General features: G+C 36.6%; 1 protein-coding gene across 5 annotated transcripts in view; it reads left to right on the top strand.

Annotated features, from left to right (window-relative positions):
* LOC138712324 (kinetochore-associated protein 1-like) overlaps positions 1–26,174 on the top strand; it is a 76,460-nt gene that overhangs the window by 24,239 nt on the left and 26,047 nt on the right. For all 5 annotated transcript variants that reach the window (XM_069843960.1, XM_069843961.1, XM_069843962.1 and 2 more), the window contains exons 10-18: positions 1,559–1,723; positions 3,259–3,476; positions 5,092–5,320; positions 6,993–7,232; positions 9,754–9,951; positions 13,118–13,743; positions 16,720–16,877; positions 19,591–19,832; positions 23,688–25,188. In XM_069843960.1, the coding sequence (XP_069700061.1) occupies positions 1,559–1,723; positions 3,259–3,476; positions 5,092–5,320; positions 6,993–7,232; positions 9,754–9,951; positions 13,118–13,743; positions 16,720–16,877; positions 19,591–19,832; positions 23,688–25,188 (3,577 nt within the window). The remainder of the gene's footprint in view (positions 1–1,558; positions 1,724–3,258; positions 3,477–5,091; positions 5,321–6,992; positions 7,233–9,753; positions 9,952–13,117; positions 13,744–16,719; positions 16,878–19,590; positions 19,833–23,687; positions 25,189–26,174) is intronic.

Here is a 26,174-nt window from a genome sequence, read left to right as displayed (position 1 = left end):
TATCACTTGCTCATAACTGAATAAACATGAAAACTATGTGGATTCTCTTTATTAAAACACATCACACAACACAAATAATACACTAATTTTAGGTTCGAATATTCACTGAAAACGAAAGTTCGTGCGAACTTCCTAATGTGACCGAACATATACTGGGTGTTCAGTTCAAAGTGTGTCATGGCTCGCTGTATGCCGTCATGTGGCTAGCCGATGAGCCTAGAGAATTCAATCTTCCTACACTTCCGCAGAGGTGTATAACCTATGAGGTAGAGAAGTTGCCTAGCAAGTACGGCGTTCATTCTGAAGAGTACCTACCGATACGTACGGTAACGCCATTAGTGTCAGGAATGTGAACTGTTTGGAAATACGTACTGTCGGGATATGTGGAGAGGGTTAAGACGATTACTTATGTATTTGTTGACATTAACTTCAACGGTCAACATGGACACGGAGCATTTGATTTGTGTTGTGGAATGTTACCATACGCAACCAATGATAACAAATACCCTGCGTACGACTTGCCGGCGCAAAACACAGTTCGAAAGAGGTTATGGTAGCACACAGACCGTACAGACCGCCATCTGTTGCTACGACGTTCAAGTTATACCTTACACGTTCTCAAGTTCAGATTGAAGAACGCCTTAAATAATAGGCAACTTCTCTAACATATAAGCTGAAACTCGCTTCAAATCGGTGACCCAACAACAGTGACGTCATGACACACTTTGAAATGAACACCCAGTATAAATAAACATAAAAATTGTGTAGATTTTCTTTATTAAAACACATCACACAACACAAATAATATACTAATTTTAGATTCGAATATTCATTGAAAACGAAAGTTCGTGCGAACTTCCTAATGTGGCAAAACTGACTGCCCAGATTGTGGCAGATTTAAACTTTTTTTTTTTTTTGCCCCAGCCAAAAGTGCTGTTGTTTTTGTATTGCCGGTTATTTGGGTGCCGTTATGAGGGATTTTACTGTACTTCATGTGGACCATATTAGCATTAGTTCTTGTCAATTTCGTTCAGATTTTGTACCTTCCTGATGCTTAGCCCAGTCTCCATATTCGATATCCTTGTATTACTGTAACTGTTGCTGCTATTACTTGATATGCCACTATCGGTGTTTAAAATCTGTTCACTGCACTTTCTTATCATTCATAATTCATAAATTAGTTAGATATTTTCCAGTATTTTTTATTATTGTACTGAAGATATACGGTACTGCACATTATTCACCACATTTAAAAATTTGTCCACTTTTGTACTCTAACTGGTACTCTATTTCTGAAATCTTATTATTTTTGTCACTTTTATGTGTATTGTGAACCTTGAATATGATGTTTAAAGTGCTTAAATGCGACAGGTTCATGTCACTAGATTTAGTGACATGTAAAAGAACTCCTGCAGGACAAAATTCCGGCACACTGGCGACGCTGATATAATCTCTGCAGTTGCGAGCATCGTTAAATAAAACATAATCTAAATGTAATGGTTACAGTTTAACAATCAACGACGAGGATTAAAATAAATGCTAAGTGTCCTGTTTGCAGGGTACGAACACTGCAATGATCTGGAGCATGCAGAAGCATTTGAGTAGCACATCATTACGTCTGGATACGTTCCTGTTGGTCTACCAGTCAGATCCCGAGAATTTAGAGTGGTGTAAATTTTCTGATGTTGATCTTCTCACTATATGCAGGCAGCATTTACAGAAGGTTAGTAATATTTAACTAAGGAAGTTTCGTCATAATGTATTAATAATTTTAATTCTCTAATTTTTTTAAGTATTAACAGAAAGGGAAAATATTATAATGCTAAGAGAAAGTCTTTTTCGAGATTCGCAAAGAAATGCATATTTTTGGTATCCCTGATAACTAGAAAGTAGTATTTGAAATATAGTTTATCTGTGTGCAATAATTCTTCAGAGGTCGTTGGGCAGATTTTTACTCATATTAATTATAGACAAGTCAGTTTATCTGGAAATGTTGCATATAAAACATAATCATTTTAATACAAGAACTTGTTGGGTTTTTATTCGAGATGGCAATTTACTTCAAATTAGCTGTAACGATTTTTACCTGAATTTATATTGTATAATAGATAACAATGTCTCTAAAAATCTCTCAGAGGAATGAATTACTTTTATTATGGTAGTACGTCGATAATCCGTATTTTGGACCATGGACTTGTTCAGATTATCGAATATAATATACAAAAAAAAAAAAATCGCACTACAGCTTAGCTGAAGAAGAGACACTTTCGTCTTTTCAAAGCCTGTTTAAAATCTCACATTTTGTTTGAATTGTCAAGATTTTGTACTTTCTTTTCGAAGACAAAGAGGATGCCATAACTGCAATGTCTTACTTACTTACAAATGAATTTTAAGGAACCCAGAGGTTCATTGCCACTCTCATATAAGCCTGCCATCGATCCCTATCCTGAGCAAGATTAATCCAGTCTCTACCATCATATCCCACCTCCCTCAAATCCATTTTTATATTATCCTCCATCTACGTCTCGACCTCCCCAAAGGTCTTTTTCCCTCTAGTCTCCCAACTAACGCACTATATGCATTTCTGAATTCACCCATATGTACTACATGTCCTTCCCATCTCAAACATCTGGATTTAATGTTCCTAATTATGTCAGGTGAAGAATACAATGTGTGCAGTTCTACATTGTGTAACTTTCTTCATTCTCCTGTAACTTCATCCCTCTTAGCCCCAAATATTTTCCTAAGCACCTTATTCTCGAACACCCATAGACTGTTCCTCTTTCAAAGTGAGAGTACAGGTTTCACAACCATACAGAATCAGTGGTAATGTAACATTTTATAAATTCTAACTTTCAGGTTTTTTGAGAGCAGACTGGATGACAAAAGCTTCTCAACCGAATAATAACAGGCATTTCCCATATTTATTCTGCGTTTAATTTCCTCCTGAGTGTATAACTACAGTGTCATATAATAAAATTGATAAAAACAATTAACATCGAACATTAAAATCGAACTCTTACTTGTCATTTATGCAGACTGAATACTTTGCTTAGAAATTCAAAGCAACTTGACTGTGAATGACACTGGCAGTACTGTTTGTTTTGTTTACTGTTATTTCTTTGTTGAAAACTTTTTAAAAGAATTGTATGCTAAATTCCTACATAAGCAAATGTGTTTACAAACAGTGATATTACATTTCTTAATTATCAATGGGAGAATAAGTAAATTTGATTGTATTTTATCTCCTTGTGACAGGGAGAGTTGAACCACGCTTCGTTAATATGGGCGAGGCACTGGAATGGTTTTAAGTCCCAACTCACAAAGAAGACAGTAAAGGATCTGCTAGGTGTGATTCCTGTTGGAACTCCGATGGCCCAGCTTATCTCATGGATGCGTCATTTCATCCCTTCTGTGCTTCGAGTTACACCCAGCTCAGTGTCAGATATTGTCAGCTGGTCTGTGAAGTCAGTCAAGTATGTACCATGCCGTAAAATAATAATTGCTCCATCAGTGTTTCCTTTTCTATCGGCCACTTATGCGTACACCTTCTTTCTCCTGTTTTCATAGCTATTACAAGTATCGTTTCTCATTATCACTCTAGCCAAGGTTTTTATTCTGTTAATTTTGTACTTGTTTTACAGCCACCATCTCATCTCGAGATAAACATTTTGATTCTCATTACAGGTTGTTTCATTTCATAAATAAATAAAAGAAATGTGTGTGCATGCATCACAAAGGAATATTTTTTTAATATATTCTCAGTAAATGAAAATTAAGTTAGTGTACTTCGAGTTTGTCACATGAACTATAGTAATTATTAGTAGGCCTACTCTTTATTTGTGTTTGGCTTTTTACATAATCCTTTTCCATTTATTTCGGGTTAGAGTTTAATTATTCAGCACATAATTATGTTCATACACATTTAGTTCCATTATACACGGTGTTCCATTCAAACTCAATTCATTTGTTTGTAAGATGTTAAGAGATCAAACTAGAATGAAACAACAGATGCCATCTGTTGAGAAAACTCGTTGAATTTTGTAATGTTCTCAATTTCTACAAATGGATGGAGTAGCAGTTACATTGGAAGCTTTCTGTCATTTGTGCTATAGCCACAGGAAAGGCGCAGGTGTTTCTATAGTTTGAGTTAAGGTGTTAGATACAGCTTACAGCAGTAAAATTTTGGAAATATTCAACATTTTTTCCTCCATTACTGTATCTTGTACAATAATGAAAATTAGTACTGTCCTGCTATAAGAAAAAAATATTTTTACGAATTAAATTTTTTTTTTAATTTTTATTTATTATTATTGTTGTTATTATTATTATTATTATTATTATTATTATTATTATTCCCCCCCCCCCCCTCCCAAAATTCAGTTCACTGTGCAGTGATGAAGCGTTTCCCACTTAACTCAAAAACTATCCAACATTCTATGATGAAATTTTTGTGTGTATTTATGCATGTCATATCTACAATATGATGCAAGATCACTTCTCTACCTTTGATAGATTGTCTGATAAAAAATAAATTTAAAAAAAAATAGGCAAATATCAGTATTTTCTTCTAACACAAAATAAAACAAAAAATTATTTATTAAGGAATGTAGTTTAAAGAGCATGATATTGTAATCATGAGTTTCAGCATTAAAATAAAAGAGAGAGAACATGAAAAAGTTAACAAGTTTATGAGTTATGAGGGAAACGCTTCATCACTGCACAGTAAACTGCCATCATTTTGAATTTTGAAAAAAAAATGTATAAATAATTTTTTTCATATAGCAGAAGGACAGTGTTTTACACATACCAATTTTCAATATTGTACAAGATACAGTAATTGAGGAAGAAAATGTTGAATATTTCCAAAAATTTTTACTGCTGTAAGCTGTACCTAACCCCTTAAAATCGATTGTAAGGGTGCAACGAAAGTTTAAGCAAGTTTTTAACTGGGATGCATCAACTCATAAAATCATAAAAAAAATGGCATGTCAATTGGTAGTGTGTTAACAGAATTGTTGACTTAAACTACTAAGTTGGTTATGACGATAATGTAATTTATTTATTGAGGTGGCGTGTGACTGTTTACAGATCTCTGGAAGTGAAAAGAGCTGAATGGCCAGTGTCAGGCTTGGAGCTGGCTGAGCAACTGCTGTGTTGCATGAAGATGCATCAGGTCTCCAGCCTAGACATCTGCTCTGAAACCCCGTTAACTGATGAGCATCTACAAGACCTGATCACTGTTATCCTCATGTTAAGGGAGGTCAAACAGCTCAAAGAACATCACAAAATCAACATCGCATTTGCGGATTATATGCAGGTCTGAAGCCTTATACAGGGTGTTCATAAACTTTGCTCACAAAATGAAGAGTTGACATTGTTTGAATTACCATAATTAAATCTATGCAAATCAAGATTTCAGGTATAACTCCCTGTAAAGTTGTCGGTTAGAGTTCCCGGGTAGCTCAGTGCTAGAGCGTTGGTACGTTAAACCAAGGGTCCCGGGTTCGATACCCGGCTCCAGAACAATTTTTCTCTCGAAATTATTCAAATCAACTTTACAGGGAGTTATACCTGAAATCTTGATTTGCATAATACACGTCACTGTTCGTTAACAGAAAACCACAATTTAAGTCACACGGAGTTAGTGTGCACTCGAAGTTGGTTGCTTGACGGTTGTCAGCCCACTTTGAGGTCTGTGGATATAGAGGGAAAAATTGGATCGGTGTCGGTTAGAGTTCCCGGGTAGCTCAGTGGTAGAGCGTTGGTACGTTAAACCAAGGGTCCCGGGTTCGATACCCGGCTCCGGAACAATTTTTCTCTCGAAGTTATTCATAATTAAATCTAATTTATTGCTAAGTGTTGTTCCCAGTTGCATTCGTTGTTCTGTTATTCAATTGTGTACAGTCTGACTTTAAAACGTCTATATAGTAGGACTTAGATTATTTTCATCTTTGGTATTCGTTGTTTCTACCAACTCACTTTTGCTGGATCATGTATTGTCAATGAACTCACAGGACCATGGGTAGAACAAAAACTTTCTACATCTTTCACATAGATAGCATGAGAGATGAGACATTGGATGGTCTCTTTCTGATTGGCTGGAACTATTCATCATGACCTCCATTAGTCTACAAAATTATCCAAGATAGTGTTTCCTAATTTTCTATTGTAGGTAGAGTCCTGGATGCTTCTACAACAGCCTGTGAAGATTATGATGCGTTTCTTCAAAAAAATTTATATTTTATTTAGTTTTGGAGTACATAATTATGTAGGATTAATTTCTTGTCAATAAAACATAAATTACAGCTTCCCCCCGCCTCCTAAAATTAGGGTGTGCGGAGTATTCGCATACATAACGGTACATTTGAAACCATTAATTTGAAGAATTTCATGTTCTTATTTATTTTTCACTTTATTTAGTTTTACACTGCCAAGTAATAATAAAGAGGTGGAAGTTGTGTACCAGATACTCTTCAGATATTTTTATAAACAGTAGCACTATAACAAATCGGTGAATGATATTTGTGCTAGAAGACAAAAGAAAGTGAGTGCCAAAACATGGATTTTTAGATAATTGTTAATATATAGGATTTTATGTTTGTTTTGATATTTGTACTCCCTAGTTGCAGAGATGAATAGTTGTGTTGTGTATTATATTTTTCGATATTCGAAGGAAGTGACAAAAACGTTTGAAAAGCAATACACATGTATTTAAACTCATTTGCTGTCATTTAAATTAAATAATACAGTATTACATTTCATATCATTTTGGTATGTTGTTTAGAAAGGGGAACATTTACAAAGAGAGTAATATTAATCTTATCATATCTCAAAATGGAGATTTTGGACTTCCTTCTGGCTTCTGAGGTAAGAATAGGTGATACCTGTTTTTTTCCTTACTTGCATTAAATTCTCGACCACTGTACAAGAAAACATGTAAGAAAAGCTGTTGGCTAACACGACTGTCTTCTTTGTAATTAATTTTGCAGAGTGACAAGAGTGAGGTGGTGAGCATTCTACTGAGTAAGGTGGCTCCAATTGATATTAAGTCTCTGATGACGAACTTTCTCAACATCTTCATCATGAATAACGGGCTGGAGTGCCACACTGTGTTGTCACAATATGTTCACAGTGTGCTAAGCCACGCAGGCAGCTGGTGGTACTGTGAGGCAGATGCCCCCTGGGAGGCCACACTTGCTGCCATCATACCATACATCGACAATCTGGAGGTAAACTAAATCTAAAGTCTGCTAAATAGTGCTAACTCTACCAAACGAAACTAAAATGATCCTCATCAAACTACTAAGTGATCAAATTATCTCCCAGCTGGATAGTGCTAATTTTGGCTATCAGTGGGCATGTTCCCACTCACCTGTTACAGACGTAGTGCAATATCAGCGATTCCACAAACTAGGCCTACTGTATTAATTCTTATTTTATTTTATTTTAAATCCACCACCAACAGAAGCAGGCTTCCAATTACAGGTGGCTTACACAGATATATACACAAAATACATAATAAGAGAAAAAAAACAACAAAACAAACAACACAAACGAAAGAAAGAAAATACGTAATGGTAATAGATGCTAGAATATAATATTACAGTTAATATAGTGCCAAATGTCAATATAATGATGCAAAATTATTTAAAAACTTGAGTAAAAACATTATAATACACTTCTTCATAATTTAAATATCTAAGGAAATACAATGCTTTTTAATATTGTATGAAATGTTTCAATTGTTAAACTGAATTCCAATTGAGAATCACAGTTTAAAGACAGAGAGTTGTAAGTATTACACACAACAAACAATGGAGAGTTCTTGAAGAAAACAGTTCTAGGAATAGGAATAATAAAAGGTTGCCTATGACGTAATTCTGTTCTTTTTACATTGAATTGAAGGAATTAAAGAAAATCACAGTTATAATGTAGAATATTATTGAATATAAGCAGTTAAAACTTAATACACAAACATGTTCCAAACATTTTTGGCACCTAAAATGAAACATTATTTATAGTTCCCTTTGATAAATGGAGGTGATTTTCCTGGATATTATTTTTCAGTTCTCCCAGTGTATGTGGCAGCCCTGGACACAAAGGAGAAGTGAAAGGGGACACAGAAACCCCTGCCCATGTCCTTTTTGCTTATACCGCCTTATAAATAAATTCACACTAAGGCACTGTGCTTCAATGGTGGATTTGAGACTACCAATAGGAACCGAAAGTTCGTAAAAGTTGTGATGCCTACCTTATACAATCAGTCACTGAGCAAAGCTTACCTTCCTGTCTACTCGTATCAGGCCAAAACATTACTGTCTCAGCCGGAGAAAATAGAACAGGGAGTTAAGAAGTAGTCTGCAGTGACTCGATTGAGATATTAGTCCCAGACCTGGTATATGGATTATTTTTATACTCTTTATCTCTTAAGTTCACTGGGGAAGTGAGATTGATGGATCGAAGAGGCCACACATTCCTATTGATAATTCTATCCTCGAACATTGTATCAAGTTCGTCTATAGAATAGTTAACTCTATGTTCTATCACAAAATCCTGTTGAAAAAAGCAGGTCCCGAAAATGTTTAAAACAAAAAACACACTGTTTCAAAATCTCCTTTCTTAATTTGGATGAGTAAAGGCTGGTTCACAATAAAGCGGAAACGAGAATCGAAACGAAAACGGTGAAATTGTTAAAATGTGTACAATTAAATGTGAGCATTTACAATTAACGAAAAGCTTGCCGGAGCCCGGGATCAGGAATGGAGAGTTGGCCAAGTTTCAACTTTGGCGTTCACATTTCCGATCACAGCCCACTAGATTCATTCTATTGCTATTTTGCCGTCATATATTTTGTAGTAAGATGACCGTGACATAACCTATGCATTATTTTGTTCTGTGCTGTGCATCATGGAGCAAGTTTTATCTGATGAGATTCTAATATTGCGTGTTGAGGAAAATCCTCATGTTTACGATAAGCGGCGCGCCTCATATAAAGATGAGAAAATGAAAGAGAATACGTAGCTTTCAATAGCTGCATCTTTGAACACCGATCATAAGTGAATCATATTTTATTACTGTATTGGTTGTATTACACACTACATATTCATGCTTCAATTCAATAACTACTGTTGTGTTCATTTTTGTTCTGTTACAAATGTTTCTTCTCTAATTATTTTACGTTATGGTAGACTTAAAATAGGTTGTGATAATAAAGATGCGTGGGCATATTTATAGTACCGCTGCCTTGTACTCATGAGATAACTCCATTGGTCAATTATACACAAATGACATCAGAATGCGTAATATCGACTTTACATATCATTATTGACATGCATATCGATATGCATAGTCGTCTACGTTCTCTGTTTATTGTGAATCAAAATGTTCATATTCACGTCCTCTGCTTCTCGTTTTCATTCTGGTTCTCGTTCCCGGTTTGTTGTGAACCGGCCTTAAATGTGGCTCTGATTGTAATTTATTTATTATTAGTATAGATTACTAGTTTGTGATCTGTTAAATCATCATGCTGCATGCCTCTATCATAAGTACAACTTTCTGCATGGGAGATAAATTGTTTACTAGGTATGTCAGACCAAGTAAAACTGAACTAGCTCAAATGCAACATAAGTAATCGAAGTGAAACACAATCTGAAAACCAATTTCTCTGCATACTATAAGATGGAGGAGGTATCAGTAATTGTGAACTGGTGGCTTTATCTTGATTCTGAGTACTGATGTTTGTTTGCACAGACACGGATAAAATGCATCATATCTGTGCTGACCATGGCTCCAGTTCCATGGAGCTCGACTGTACTCGGCATTGCTAAACAAGGACTGGGCGTGGACCACCCACTGACTGAGCAGATCAGGCACGAGCACAAGATAATGGAAGTAAAGATCGTGCAGAAGAAATATGGCCTAATACGGCTGCCTGTGCAGAACTGCACTGTGAGTAGCTACACATATTGCTGTATTAATATTAGTGTTGTGGGATCTAATCGATACAATTTCTATTGTAAGATTAATCTATTAAAAATATTTAATCAAATAATCGAGTCGATTAAAATTAATCAGTTGTACTTGATATTAATTATTATTTTGTTAATGCAAACTCAGAGTAAAAATTTCGACAATATTGTCTCTCAGAAATTGCTTACTTCAAACACTATAATACCGTGTATGTCTTGAGGCTTTCCCGGTGTTTGATATAGAATAACTCTTCTTGGGTTCTCAGCCAGGTGAGTTGGAGATTAGCTTTCGACAGCTAGCTCTGCCATCTCCTTCAGGGATGAAGTGATGTGGGACCATGTCTAGCAGGTCTATATGCAAAAGTAGGGCTGCAGGTCAATCAGGAGCTAGTTCCTAGTCCCGACCGCCTGGCGCATTCTGATTGGTGGACGCGGCAGCCAATCAGGAGCTATTTGCTGGTCCCGACTGCCATCAATACGCTTAGACAAGCACCACACGGCAGACAGTCGGGACCAGCAAGTAGCTCCTGATTGGCTGCCGCGTTCACCAACCAGAATGCGCCTGGCGGTTGGGACTAGGAACTAGCTCCTGATTGGCCTGCAGCGGGAAGCCCTACCTTTGCATATATACCGGCTAGACATGGTCCCACATCACTTCATTCCCTGAAGAAGATGGCAGAGCTAGCCGTCGAAAGCTTGGAATCTAATCTCCAACTCACCTGGCTGACAACCCGAGAAGAGTTATTCTACTATAATACCGTTATTTTGTAACTGCAAAGCAGGTAGCAAGTAGCATAGGGTAAATCTTTGCACAAACACTTCAGAAAGAGATTAAGATATGCGGACAGTGACCTGGTCTACCCCTATTGAAAGTTGAAACAAATTCGAAACCCTTATTAAGCTTGTCAGCTCGTCTTCCTAGCATATGAACTACATACTTTTCTGGAATTCGCCCCCCTCATCCCTTAGCCATGGCTGCATTGTATGCAAGTGAGATAGTAACTATCTTTTTCTCTTTATAAAATTATGTAATCCGGTTACAATAGGGACTAGTCTACTGTTCTGTTGCACTTTCTTTACTGTGTTTCTAGATGAAGCTTGTGTGTTTAGTTTACCAAAGAAAAATTCAGATTTCTGTGGTCTGTGAAAAAAGTGAAAACTCCATTATGTCATAGGCCTATGAGAATTTGAGAAGTAAAATTGGTGAAACATTTGGATTTAAATTGAACAATCATGGAGAAGTGCTTGACAAAAAAAAATTCTTAGAGCAGCACTTAATTCGGAGCATGTGAATCCACTCATGTTTAATAGTACATTATGCAACGAGCCTATAATGATAGTAATTAAGACGCGAGGATGTTTATGAAATGAGCGCAAGCGAGTTTCATAATTTTCATACGAGCGTCTTAATTACTATTATAGGCAAGTTTCATACGACTTTTTATGCTCGACCATATTTCTAACTTGAAATTATTCATAAGTATTCATGTTATTCTTATGTGACTGGGGAGCGAACTCACCTTGTGCAATCTCGTAAATTGTGAGATGTGCGCAGACGCGAAAGTATTGATTTTTTCCGGACAACGAATGTTGACGACCTTGGTATAATCTAGAGAGTAAGATAAACGTTAAACTTGATATAACATTGAATTGAATTCGACATTGGAAAACGAGATGACAAATTGAATTTATTTGAATATTATTTACAATTAACGCTAATTATTATAGCAACAGAACATAACCTTCTGCGACAGTATTGGATTTCCAGCCTGCGTGATGTTTTGCTAGTTGTCTTTCGATTGCATATCCGAGAATAATCGAAAACCTGAACTTTAATGAATAGATGTACTTTAATGACGTGCACTGTGCAATGCCAACATTGATTACGTGAATATGCTGTTGATTATCATTTAAGTATAAAGGCGTTTTTAATAGCTTTATAGTAAAATAATGCCAATTTCTGAATACTAGTTAGGACAGAAAAGCAAATAATAGATTAGTAAGCTATTGCATGAGTTTCATAATCTGAAATTCTAATGTGAACATAACCACAAAATGTATATTGAAAAGTCAACATGGAGATGGAAAGCTGCATCTAGACTCTGCCTCCAAAAGTACCGCCTTGTGTGTGAACAGACTCTCAACCTCCAGTTGCAACTTTTGCAGCACGAAAAGTAGCATGCAGCATGCTATTTTTGGCTTATGTGTGAACATGACTTGCAACTTTTGCAGCTGCAGTACAAAAATTGCACAGTAAAAGTAGCGACTTATGACCGTACCTTTAAACATCTTTACTTCTTTACCAGTGAAATTTTTGCAAACTTGCTACTTTTTTTTTTTATAAGTAGAGCATAAAATTTAATAAAATATTATCAGAATTCATTAAGTTTCACATTTTATATTTCAAATTAAAACCAGAATGATATTTCGTATTATAGTAGAATTAACATTTCTTTCGACTTCTGACAGCTCGCTAGCTGCATGGCTTATAGGTTGAGATGGCAACCAAGGTTACCTTGGAAGTAAGTAATCATTATTATTATTATTATTATTATTATTATTATTCATCTTTTCTTATTTACATTTTTAACACATCATGATAAAAAAACACTTTATTTCGTTTTGTCTTTAAATTCACATAACATCTCAGTAATCACAAATGGAAATGTAGATGTCGAGGACCTTTGAGCAGCAGTTTTTTTTATCACTTCTACTGTTACTATAATTTCTGTGTGGATGTTAAGGCGGCCAAAGCATTCCTCCTGTTTTCACACATTGTATTTCTTAGATATGACAATTCGACAAAGTATTGAAAAGGAATGTCCTATGGTGCAACATGTAAAAGATTGTCTACATTGGAAAACGCATGCTATTTACAACAATTTAGGGCTACTATAGCATTATTTGGGTTGTTTTTTTCCTTTGAAATCATTAATACAAACAACAATGAGCTCTTCAATAATAATTTTCAAAATCTTATGTGAAAGTCTTTAAACTACATTGCGTCTGTTATTACTGGTTGTATTACAGTGAATATTAACATTTAATTGGAAAAATAAAATCACTTGCATATAAGGGGCTACTTTAGCCCCATCAGCCCTCCCTTGCCCCATGGCAATGAATCTTATGTCTGACCTCTCTTCCAGCACTTTGACTTCATCCGTGTGATCCAGCGGATCCTGAAACAAGGCCGGGCGACCATGCTGGAGGACGCTCTCAAGTTCTCTGCAGTAAATGTAAGATTGCCAGAGGAGGCATACATCCTCTGCATTGAGCAGTTTATTACATCTGGTAACCACAAGAAGGCGCTGAACTTGCTCGACAGTCTGAGCCCTGAGTTGACTGTGAATTGCTGCTGCAGACTTATATTTAAGACCAAGGCCTACATGGAGAGTAGGTATTGTGGGGAGGTGTACGACTCATACATGAAGGTCCTGGGCTCGATAGCAGCCCGCCTGGAGACTGCAGCTGCTGCGGTGGGTGACAGGTTCCTCTCAACTGACATGCCAATCCAGGAGCTCATGAATCTTTATCATCTGCGGATATGGTTTGGAAAAACGTTGTCACTGCAGGAGTACAGCTGTGTGCGATCTCGGCACAGGATACTGGGCAAGTGTGTGGAGGACCTGCTAGAACTAGACGATGCATTCGACGTGTATTGCAAGGTGGAACATGTGGCCCGACTGCTCCAGTTGTCACATGAAGGAGTGCTAGAGGTGGTAAGACAGGCCATTCGCAAGAAGCGGTTCTCAGTGGCGTATGATGTAATGAGGTGAGTTATCTATTATTATTATTGCTTTATATATATATTAGTCAGTTTACAATGCCTTTTGACATTTTCTGACAGCCAAATATTAATTTACAGTCACTGATAAATGTATCGCATTGCAAGATACCACTCCCCTCTATCTCTCCATAGGTCTTCTCCTAATTGTCTTCTTTCCATAGCTTCCAGAATGCCCATTTTCCATGTTGTCATAGGTCTTCCTCTTTCTCTTCTTCTTGATAGGTTCCAATCATATGCCAATCTTGCTAATCTTCCCGTATTCATTCGCATCATATGTCCATACCATATTAGTTGTTTTGTGAAAATATCCTCTACAATATCATTCTTAACTTGCATTTTCTCTCTGATTATAAGTAGGCTACTTTATGTGTAATTTATATTTTTATTCAGCGGTGGATACTAGACTTTACACCATTCACCCACTTGTCCTCATCTCTGAGCAACATGCCAAAGGTGTAGTTCTTTTTGCCATATAGGGTGAATACCTGAATAGCAAGTATATTTAAAAACCTGGTTTTTATATCCCTAAGTAAAATATAAGGAAATAGTTATGTGAACATAGGGTCACTAAAGCTTATTTGTCAAAATACAGTATTTTTTTAGTAGGTTATTTTACGGCGCTTTATTAACAACTTAAGTTATTTAGCGTCTGAATGAGATGAAAGTGATAATGTCGGTGAAATGAGTCCGGGGTCCAGCACCGAAAGTTACCCAGCATTTGCTCATATTGGGTTGAGGGAAAACCTCAACCAGGTAACTTGCCCTGACTGAGAATCAAACCCAGGCCACCTGGTTTCGCGGCCAGACGCGCTAACCATTATTCCACTCGAAATACAGTAGAATGTCAGTCAGGTCTATCTATTATAATGGACGGGAAGTAATTGATGGTTAACCGAAAATGATGGTTGATCCATTTTACTTAGAAATGCTACTAGGTATAGTTTAATGTTGATTAATTTTAATTTTTTCCTTGAAATTATTCGAATCAGCTTCACGGGGAGCTATATCTGTGAACTAGATTTGCATAATACACGTCACTGTTTAATAACAGAAAACAATTTAAGTCACACAGACATTGTGTACACTCAGTGTCGGATGTTTGACGGTTTGTCAGCCCACTTTGAGGTATGTGGATATAAGGGGAAAAATTGAGTCGGTGTGTCATAGAGTTTCTGGGTAGCTCAGTTGGTAGAGTGTTGGTGCCCTTAGCCAAAGGTTCCGGGTTCGATACCTGGCCCCAGAACAATTTTTCTCTTGAAATTATTCAAATCAGCTTCTCAGGGAGCTATACCTGAAAGCGAGATTTGCGTAATACACGTCACTATTTGTTAACAGAAAACCACAATTTAAGTCGCACAGAGATTGTGCGCATTCAGTGTTGGATGTTTGACAGTTTGTCAGTCCACTTTGAGGTATGTGGATATAAAGGGAAAAATTGAGTCTGTGTCTGGTAGAGTTCCTAGGTAGCTCAGTTGGTAGAGTGTTGGTGCGCTTAGCCAAAGGTCCCGGGTTCGATACCTGGCCCCAGAATAATTTTTCCCTTGAAATTGTTCATATCAGCTACCTGAAAGCTAGATTTGTGTAATTAAGTGGTTTTATTGTTTTCAGTCTGTGACTTAACATACCATATACAAGGTATAATTCCTTTATATTACATAATTAACTATTAGTATAAATATTTTCGTCGCTCTTATCACAATATCATCAGATATATTTTTTATCTTACATTTTCATTATATTAACCTCATTTTTGCGTAACAAACAAATATCAATGTCGATAAAGTTAAAATTAAGAGTTAAAAGATAGAAATACAAATATTTGGAAATATATTACAAGTGTTCATCTTCTTATTTTTGTACAATCTTTTGAAATATTTTGTGATTAAAATGCAAATGTAATATATTAATGTACATGAAGACTTGTTTACAAATCATATACATGATACGGTTGTTTTATATCATATAGAGTCTGTTGTATATTGTATTTGTTGTTTATGTGAATATTGTGTTATATTATTGTTTTTTGGTTAAGTATGTGTTAGCTCTGTATGTTAGCATTATAAATTTGGTGTTATTGGCTAGAAGTTGATGTTGACATGCTTACTAAATTGGAAGATTATTATACATTTATTACTTTAAATGACATTTGATTAAATATATATATATTTTATATTATTTACGTAGTTTTGATGTCTTCTATTTAAGAGCAACAGTGTGTTCATAAGATATTATCAAAAGTTTTCAAAGTAATACTTTATGTATTTGTCTTTGAAGATAGTCTTCTATCTAGAAGAAGAGATGTAGTGTAATAATACGTCACCAGAAGTTGTCAATGGTACTACTTTCTGTATTTGCTGTTGAAGGTTGTCTTCTGTCATAAAGAAGAGGTGTAGTATATTAATATGTCGCCAATAGTTTTAAACGAGCTTATCTATCAATATGTATGCATGTTTACTGGATGAGAGCTGGGAAGCAACAGAGTGTTCATTTTAAAGAGGTAGTTCAGTATGGAACTTTCTATCCCTTTTTCTGGGAACTTTAACTTTTTCTGCTATAAAACGTGTTTTCTTAAAGAGGTATCCATAAAGAGAGGTTTCATTGTACCGTGTTTTGTAAGGACATTTTTATTAATAGTCTGAATATATTACTGTATCATTAGAATGATGAATTGCTATTTAGCTATGTAGGGATGACAGAGTGACTATTTTTTTAAGGACTGTACAGTCACTTACCCTAATTTCTTATCGCTTCTACAAGCAGTGGAAAGCACCTGACTAACAATGCTCTATTTCCCCCCACTCCAGATTTAAAGTTAATAAGGTCAAGTAATACAGAAGATGCTGCGTACCTTGTAGGAGACATATCAACTTTAATACCCTTATATGAAAAACTGAAGCTTTACCACTCATTCCCGAACTCAAATATGAGTGACAGTCTTAAATTTTCTTATTCTCTTCACAGGAATCATATTGATTGCATTCCAAAACTGGTGTGCAAGAAACTGCTTACCGTGATACAAGAGTGTGTGGAGGCGTGCTGTGCAGAAGACACACAGACTAAGGGATTGCCACAACTAGCCTATGAGACTGCCTGTAAGATGTGCACGGAGTGCCCTCTAGGTAAACAAGCCAGATATTCAACATTGCACTTTCATTTCTTACATGATCACTGTGGAAGTCCCATTCTAGTGTCTACCATTTATGATGTAAGAGTGTTCTGAAATTCTGCTAGTCTGATATTCTAGGTGACATGAGGTTGAATTAGGATTGCCAGGGGCCTGTATTATATGGGACATCCCATTTTTGAGATTGTAAAAGCTTGTCCCTTATTGACCTCATATAGGACGTCCAATAAAAGATTGGATTATTACAGCAGTGTTGTAAATTACTTAGAAAAATCATATAACTACACTGAGAAAATTGTTTTCAAACATCTAAAATCCACTTAATTTTAATTTTCAAAATTTGAACAGATTGTGCATTCTTTGAAATTCACTACATGTTTGTCCAGATTTCTACATAGACAGTTTTTATAAAGAATTAAAAAAATTTAAGGAAGGTATACAGTGTATACAAAAGCTGAAGTCCAAGTTACTTTAAAGTGTAATAATAGTTCTCATTCATTTTTTTAAGCAATTAAGATAGCTAATGATAAAAAAGAAACGAAATATCAATAATCATAATACAATTTGCACTGTAATGTGATAAATTCAGTTTCTAAAAATGTGGTACTTTGTTTTTTAAATATAAATTCCAAGTAATAAAATTACAATAAAATAAGCTGCTAATTCACTGTGTGTGTGTTTTCAGAGAGGTACAAAACTGTTGCAATAATATGGCATGGTATGCATATGGGATTCTCTGAAATTATGTGTACTTTCCTTGTGATAAACATTACATCTCAATGCTCGGACCTCATCATGTCTCTTATTGGCAGTCTAAAAACTTGGTAGCTCTAGGTAAAATTAACAACTACTCACTCAAGGTGACAGTTGAATAATAGCAGGTATTGATATGAGAGCAATGTAAATGCTGATAAAAGATTAGTTCTTGTAATCTAAAACCTAACAAAAGGATAAAATGATTTTGATGACTGTACTGTAACCTAATAGACAATTCGTTCAGATGTAAATACAAGAAATTTTGCCATACAGTACTTTGAGAAGATGTTAGTAATTTATTTTTTCTAAAGTTTATAAATAAGATTATAATTAAAGTTTAAGAAAATGTTGTTGTTGTTGTTTTCTAATGCCAGGCGTTTGACAATGAAGTCATTTGACCTCTTGCACTCCAGTGTTTTTCAAAGATATTGTCATGGTTAGCCACTGACGCACATATTTTGAGATTTTCTGAATCCATTTCTTGATTTGAGTTGCACAATGGACAGTTAGGAGACATATATTCCAATTCTATGCAGATGCTTGGCCAAACAGTCATGGCCTGTTGCCAATCTAAATGCAGCTACAGACGATTTGCGTGGTAAATCGGGAATCATCTGTGGATTATGATGCAGAGAGTTCCATTTTTTCCCTTGAGATTGTGTTATCAAATTTGTTTGTTGAAGTCTAAGTACAGTATGTAGATTTAATAAATCTTTTCACAGAGTAATACGTAGATTTAGTAACAGGTCTATAAGTAGCAGTGCTGCCCTTCTTTGCTAGTGCATCCGCATTCTCGTTTCCCAGGATTCCACAATGGGATGTTATCCATTGAAATGTAAAATGTAAATTTTTTATGTATTTATTTATATTGCTAATAATTGTAACATAAAATATACTAAAAACAGATAAAACTTTAGCTCACCCCTGAAAGAGTAGAACGCTTGCTCAGGGGAGGATTCCTGAATTGAAATTAAGAAGTATTTGATACAATTTGTCTTATGTCTACTACTACACAATAAGAATATTTACATTTACAGTTTTTCATTATTTATAAAATCCATACATAACATTTTTAATTTAATACTAGACATAATAGAATTGACAAGATTAAGATATTTAAATATAAATTTGTTATATATTCTTGGGCCTAAATTACTACTGTGATTAAAAATGTGTACTCATTTAATTAAAAAAAAAATTTAATGAATACTTTTCACTTTTCAGTAAAAATGTGAAATTGTAATAATGATGTTTTTGAAGTAAAAAATCTCGTATATAAATTGAAGGATACATGATCTAATTACTGAAAATGAAAGAAAGGATGACTGATAATTCTCCATTACCAGTTTTGATAAAATCAATATTAAAGTTTGTAGTGTAGTAATATACTGAATTTGATAATGACATCACTCTTAAGAGAATAATTGTGACATTGTTCATTTTCCCCGTGTACCTTTCAGTAGTGTGTTATTTTTACTGCATATATTTTTAGTACATAGTCTATTACCGAAGTCTATATCTTTAAAGCATTATATGGTAACTGGGTCATCATTATCATCTAGTCAGTTTGCCTCAGAAGTTAGTGAGATGTATACTTATATCATGTTCAAAATAAATTATATCTTAAAATGAAAGTCCTTTCTGTCAATTGCAGTGCGAAAATTTTGGTAAATGTATCTGTTTGTTCAAATTAACATATATATATATATATATATTTTAATCCAATGCCACCAGGTTGTCTTTTCGACATTTCTGGTCTTCTCTCCTGGCCATGGCTTAGTTGTAACCCACTTCTGAGGTTGGGGCACAGAATTATAAAAGCACAGAGTAGTGTAGTGGACTTCATGGTGACACTTACCTTAAATGTCGAGCCTGAAGTCATTTTAATTTTGAAGTGTAGTCATTTAGCTAAGATTTCTTTGTAACAAATGTTACTATTTTTGTGATTGCAGATGAGTTGTCTTCATGTGTGTCTTTCCTCCAATTGGTGTACACTGTGAAATACCTGATGGTGTCATATGAGGGAACTGATGTTTCAAAATTGATGATTTCACAGCCAGAGGGCAATGTTGCAAGGCGATTGTTTCCTTCCCTCTATCGGGATCCTGCACTCTTTAGCAACAAGAAGAATGTTCTAGCTTTCTTGCAAGAAACTTTCCACTTGTGCAATGCTACATATAATGATGCGAACATCGTAAGTTTACAAATACAAAGAAATGTATTGTTATTATTTCTTGTATAGATAATTATAAGTATTATAACAAAATATTTGTTAAGTTTATGGATTTTGGAATATAATGGAGCCTAGATTGTTTCGGAAATTCTACTAATCGACATTTTTGTTGGACTGCTAATGGCTTCATTGCCAGATGCAAGGCACTAGACAACAACAACATTTTTGTTGGATATTATATTTTTAAATTTCTCCTTGTTGACTAACCATCTCGAGCATCCAGTCACATGCCCATGCATTCACAAATTGAGTGTATGCCAGGGATCAAATCCGAGTTCACACGGTTATGAATCTAGCACTCTAGGCACTGGACTGCCATGACGGCTAAAGTATTGCAATCTATTTCTTTAATTTTCCTTCGATCTTAATATATATACAAAATAATTGATAGCTTCTGAGGCTTAATGGAACACATTCATAAATTTCAGTCTTCCAATTTTCGCCTTCAGTTGTGTAACAATTACAGCGAAATCTCAATATAACGTAAGTGCATCAGAAAATAATGTTAGTTATAGTTTATTTTGAAAAATATACATTATTGTATAATGAAAAGAAGGAAGTTTCATCCACACAAAATTGTTTTCATTCTACAATATTTAGATAATGCAGTTATTCCACAATGTATCTTACATTTCAAATGATGAAATCTGTGCTTCAGTGGCCGACCATGATAATGTCTTTGAAAAATATTGGAGTGCAAGAGGTCAAATGACTTTATTGTCAAATGCCTGGCATTAGAAAACAACATTTCAAATGACTTTGTCAAACGTTGCAGCATATTACATATTTCGGGTTGCCATACGTCCTGAAAAAGCGAGATTTTCCTGAATTTTAGTGCATGAAGAAGTGTCCCGCCCAATTTTCAATAAATCAACAAATGTCCTGAATTTTAAGATTGATTTAAAACTTTCACTGTAGGGTCTTTAGGAAGCCTGCACAAATGAAATTTATTACATTTACTCTGTTAGAAGGCACTGTTAAATACTTATTGAAGCATGGTTACAAAGTTGATGACTTAGTAGCATTCAATCAATCACTGTTTAATAAAGTTTGTGAAAGAAAAACTGAATGAACCTGACTCTGGCAGTAATTTCATGTAAAAACTAGCTAGTGACAAATGGGTGGAATTTTTCAGTTCTTGTAAAAATAGTGAGCAATATTCAGAATTACTAAAGATTGCCCAGTTCTATTTCTGTTTACCTGCCCATAATGCATGTGTGGAAAGAATATTTTCTCTCATGAATGCGCAATGAACAGATGACAGGAATAGGCTAAAAATTGAATCCATTAGAGCAATTCTGATGGTTCAATGAAGAGAATGTCATGCTTGCAATTTCATGAATATGTGTTGCAAAGCAATGTGTTGCTGAAGAAGATTTTACCTTCAGATAAATATGACTGGTTTAAGATTAAGAATGAAGTAATGAACTGAATTATAAATTCAGTTGTATAATTGTGTGGTATTAATGTTATTTGTTGGATATTCTAAAGTTTCTGTGTATTTTTATGATCATACTAAAAAAATTAAGTCGCAATTACAGTTTGTTGCATTGGATGGCTGGAATCCTGAATTCTTGCATCACCCTTTTGCAACCTTATACATACCTGAATTCATTTTCATTGTTTGAAGTTGAATGACTTCGCCTAATTGTACGAGGCGCGTCCATAAAGTAACTTTCCCACTCGTCCCATAGGTAGCAATCCATAATATGTTGTGCGAAGCGACTGCATGTACGTGATAGAGTAGTGTCCTGGCATGGCGCATGCGCTAGCGGAACTTCCCGAGTGCTCTCACTAGCTTCGTTGCATTGGTTGAAGATGGACGTTCCTATTCCAGCTCCCGCTGCGTGTAAAGTGCGATCAGTGATAAAGGTTTTGAATGCACAGGGCATAGCACCGATTGAAATTTATCATCAGCTGTGCCAGGTCTATGGGCCTAACGTCATGAGCAAGCAGATGGTGTGTTGCTGGTGTAGACAATTTTCAGCAGGACGCCAAAATGTGCATGACAAGGAGTGCAGTGGGAGGCCAACTATCATCACAGACAACCTTGTGGAGCAACGCACCATCTGCTTGCCCATAGACCTGGTACATAATAATAATAGTAATAATAATAATAATAATAATAATAATAATAATAATAATCCGTGGCGCTACAGCCCATGAAGGGCCTAGACCGACCAGCCGGCTGCTGGCCTCACGCCCACATGCCGAAGCAGAGGTGGACGATCATCCAACCAGAATGGAGGTATCGTGTGGTTAGCACGATGATCCCCCAGCCGTTATAGCTGGCATTCGCAACCAGATTTCGCTACCAATCGTAGCTCCCCAAGTGCATCACGATGCTGGGTGGGCACTGGTCCCATACACTGGCCGAAATTTCATGAGAAAATTTCTTCCCCCATGAGGAATCGAACCAGCGCGCATTCCGTAACGCGAGCCCTAGGCGGGATGCCTTAGAACGCGACGCCACGGCACGGGACATAGACCTGGCACAGCTGACGATAAATTGCAATCAGCGCTATGCCCTGTGCATTCAAAAACTTTATCACTGATCGCACTTCACATGCCGCGGGAGCTGGAATAGGAGCGTCCACTTTCAACCAATGCAACAAAGCTACTGAGAGCACTTGGGAAGTTCCGCTAGCGCATGCACCATGCCAGGACATTACTGTATCACGTACATGCAGTCACTTTGCGCAGCATATGGTTTGCTAGCTGTGAGACGAGTGGGAAAGTTACTTTATGGACGCGCCTCGTATGAATTTGTATCTGTAAAGGTACGATCACACGTCGCTACTTTTGCAGCGATGCAGTACAAAAAACTGCGCAACTCTTGTACTGCGACGTGTGAACAACAGTGCAACCCGAAAAGTAGCGACTGCCGAACCTGCTGCCCGCTACTTTTCCGTGCTGCGCCCAACTTAAAAGTAGTGACGTGTGAACAGGGTTCTCAGGGTTGCAGCCGCAGCATTTTTGATATCGGTTTTGTTGAAACTTTTGCTGCGGTTGCAACCAGTGTTACCACCCAAATGTGCCAATGATACTTTTATTGCTTGGATATATTTTAATGTTAAATGCGATGAAAATACATTATTTGTAACGGTTATTAAATACACAACACAGTCTGAGCATAATTGGTGACGATATAATTCATTTTTTAAATTTTCCGTAGCGTAGTTCCAAACAGGAGGGTTGCCAACATTGATTACGTGAATATACTGTTGGTTATCATTTAAGTATATAGGCGTTTTAAAAGCTTTATAGTAAAAATAATGTCAATTTCTGCATACTAGATACGACAGAAAAGCAAATAATAGATAAGGAAGCTTTCGCATGAGTTTCTTAATAATGCGAACATAATCACAAAATGCATATTGAGAAGTCAATACGGAGATGGAAACCTGCAGCATGACTGTGGCTGCAAAAGTAGCGCCTTGTGTGTGAACAGACTCGCAACCTCCAGTTGCAACTTTTGCAGCACTCGGGTTGCGCAGCACGAAAAGTAGCATGCAGCGCGCTACTTTTGGCTTACGTGTGAACACGACACACAACTTTTGCAGCTGCAGTATAAAAGTAGCGCTGCAAAAGTAGCGACGTGTGACCGTACCTTAAGATGTTATTTTGTGGTTGGAAGAGCCCAATTGGTATGATGTCCTCATTTTTACGTTTAGAGATGTGATAACCCTATCTTTAGATCATCTTGATCTGAAGTAACTCCACCAGATTAATAAGTAAATAATTTAAAAAAATTATCTTTAAAAATTCTTATGAACAACTGTGGTATATATACGTTAAATTCGGTTTATTTCACAGCAACAGCTGAAAGGAGTCATTAGGCAGCTCCAGGAACACCATCAGGATCTTGGTGCAGTAAGACTGTGGTGCTGTTTGAACGCGCTGGCTCTATCAGGAGCAGGCCATTCACACACTGAAATGAACTCACTGGCTTATGATTCAGTACTCACGTTGCTTTCGAAGGTGGTGACTGCTTCTCACCTAGACGTCAACCTGGGAATTGCATTACTCCTTTTCCTTGGAATCAAGTTTGCTGATCAGTGGTTTAAGGAAGCTATGTCAACATACAGAAACGACTACAAGAAAACGAGCTTCATATCCGAGTTAGGTGTGCTCTTTTGTAATTATTGTAAATTGGACAGTAGCCATCTCATGCCTGTGCGAACCAGATGTGTGTGGGTCAAGAAATTGGCACCTTGTGGCATGTCGTGTGTAGACGTGTTAAAGTTGGAAGCACACGAAATATTACATATGATGATGCTAAAACGAGCAGATGTCTCACTGATATTCGAGTTTTGTACAGATTTCCAACTGGAATCTGAGGACTACATGATCATGTATCTAAGGACAGTTCTCCTTTCTTGGCAGCCAGAGTACGAGATTGAAGAAACAGTAAGTGGGGAAAAGATACTGATCGTCAAAAACAATGAAGCAGAAATTGCTGAAATGTGCAAAAACATAATAGGCATGATTGAAGACAAGGAAACTTTGACTGACGAGTTGAATTCAGTGCTAGCCGACATCAGTTATTACAACTATGAAGTGTATCTTTATATTATAAATCTTTTTGAAAAACTCATACCTGCACATAAACTTACCGACAAGAAAGTCATACTTCTGTTCTTGAAGAAGTATAAGAGAATTCAACATCCTAAGCAAGAAGAGGTGGATGATTGGTTTCAAAAGTTTCACCAATCGACTGCCTTGCCTGTGATTGCAAATTGGCGCCTTCCATTTCTGCCATTTCTCAACCAGAAAACTTGGTCTGTGTTGACTTCCGAGCTAAATCTGAGGACCTACAAACAGTGGTTGGAGCTAAGTGTCACACTTGGTGTAGGTGTAGACAACATCTGCAGTGTTGCGATCAAGGAGACGGTGCTCGGTAGGAAGTCTTCGGACTTGCACAGCAGTTGGAGTGTGTGCTCGCGTGATTCACTGCTCCTGACGCAGCTGGAGGAATGCGTCAACAGGATCAAGAACCTGGAGAGGGCGAGTGCCTGCATGTACTTCGTGATGAACCACATGCCCCCGGGAGCTGACAAACTGCATGCGGCCAGGTTATGTTACGAGCACACACAGAAGTGGGTCGAGCACTCGAAAAGTCAGCGTGCAGAGGAATATCTGACCAAAGTGAGGGCCAACTACATGAGTTTCGCAACTCGTCATGTTCTCTACAAGTTTGGGCTAGGTAGTCCTGAATACCTGCAACTTGTCTCCAAGCCCTTGGAGCTTCTGCCTGCCTTGTACCAAGACGTCAGTATTACTGCCAAGGCTAGAGGAAGCACCATGTATTGTCCAGGTATGCCCTATGGATATGGTGGAATTTTGTGATTCACAGACTTATGTCTTAATAGTGCTTTTCTTTCCATCCCATCTGCCTTTCTCCTCTCTTTTCGTTTCTTTTAGTCTTTACTTCCAGTTTTTCCTTTTCTTCTTTATCCTTTATTTGTAATTTATGTCTTCCTTCCATTCTTTTCTTTTATTTCTTATTTTTTTTAATTTTCGTCGTTTATTCTTTTCTTCCTTCCTTCCTTCCTCACTTCAATTTTCCTTATTCTTTTCTACTTTTTCTTCTTTCGGCTCAAAAAGATATTTGTCGAATACAGGAGGGAGAGCCATTAATCCTTCCCATTGAAGGCTTTAAGAAACCAACCTGGACAAATACCCAATGTCCCATCCCTACCTTCCCGTGGTGCAGCTGTTAGTAAGCATAATTTTACAAGCTGAACTAAAGGGAGGGGCTACTCATCAATTAGCACTGGTCAGCTTGATGAGTTAATGATCGAATTTGGTATAATTTTCCTCTATTCAATATCTAATTCCCTCTTTACCCTTTCCTATCCAGTCTTCTGACTAAACTCTTACTTGCTTCGACCCCGATGGTATTAGAGCATTTAAGGCCTAGGGGTTCATTTCACTTTCCTTTCTACTTTTCTGTTCCTAGTGCTGACCTGTTATGGCACTAAAATCGTCTTCCAGTGGCTTAAGGAGGGAAAGCTGGTGATCAACAAGATCTCCCAACTTGGTCTAGTAGACCAATAGCAGGTGTGGTCCTCCAGACATTCTGGGGGTTGTATGTGGATAAAGTAGCCACCAAAATGTTAAAATATGGTATTCACTTAAATCAGCTACAACTTGCCATTTAACCAGAAATGGATGCGGAACACCTCAAAATCTGTGCTTCAGTGGCTAACCATGACAATATCATTGAAAAATATTGGAGTGCAAGAGGTCAAATGACTTTATTGTCAAACACATGGCATTAGAAAACAACAACTTTTCCTT

Source organism: Periplaneta americana, chromosome 13, assembly GCF_040183065.1.
Source record: "Periplaneta americana isolate PAMFEO1 chromosome 13, P.americana_PAMFEO1_priV1, whole genome shotgun sequence".
NCBI lineage: Eukaryota > Metazoa > Arthropoda > Insecta > Blattodea > Blattidae > Periplaneta > Periplaneta americana.
Note: the sequence above shows the minus strand (reverse complement) of the source record. Positions and strands in the feature narration are given on the sequence as shown.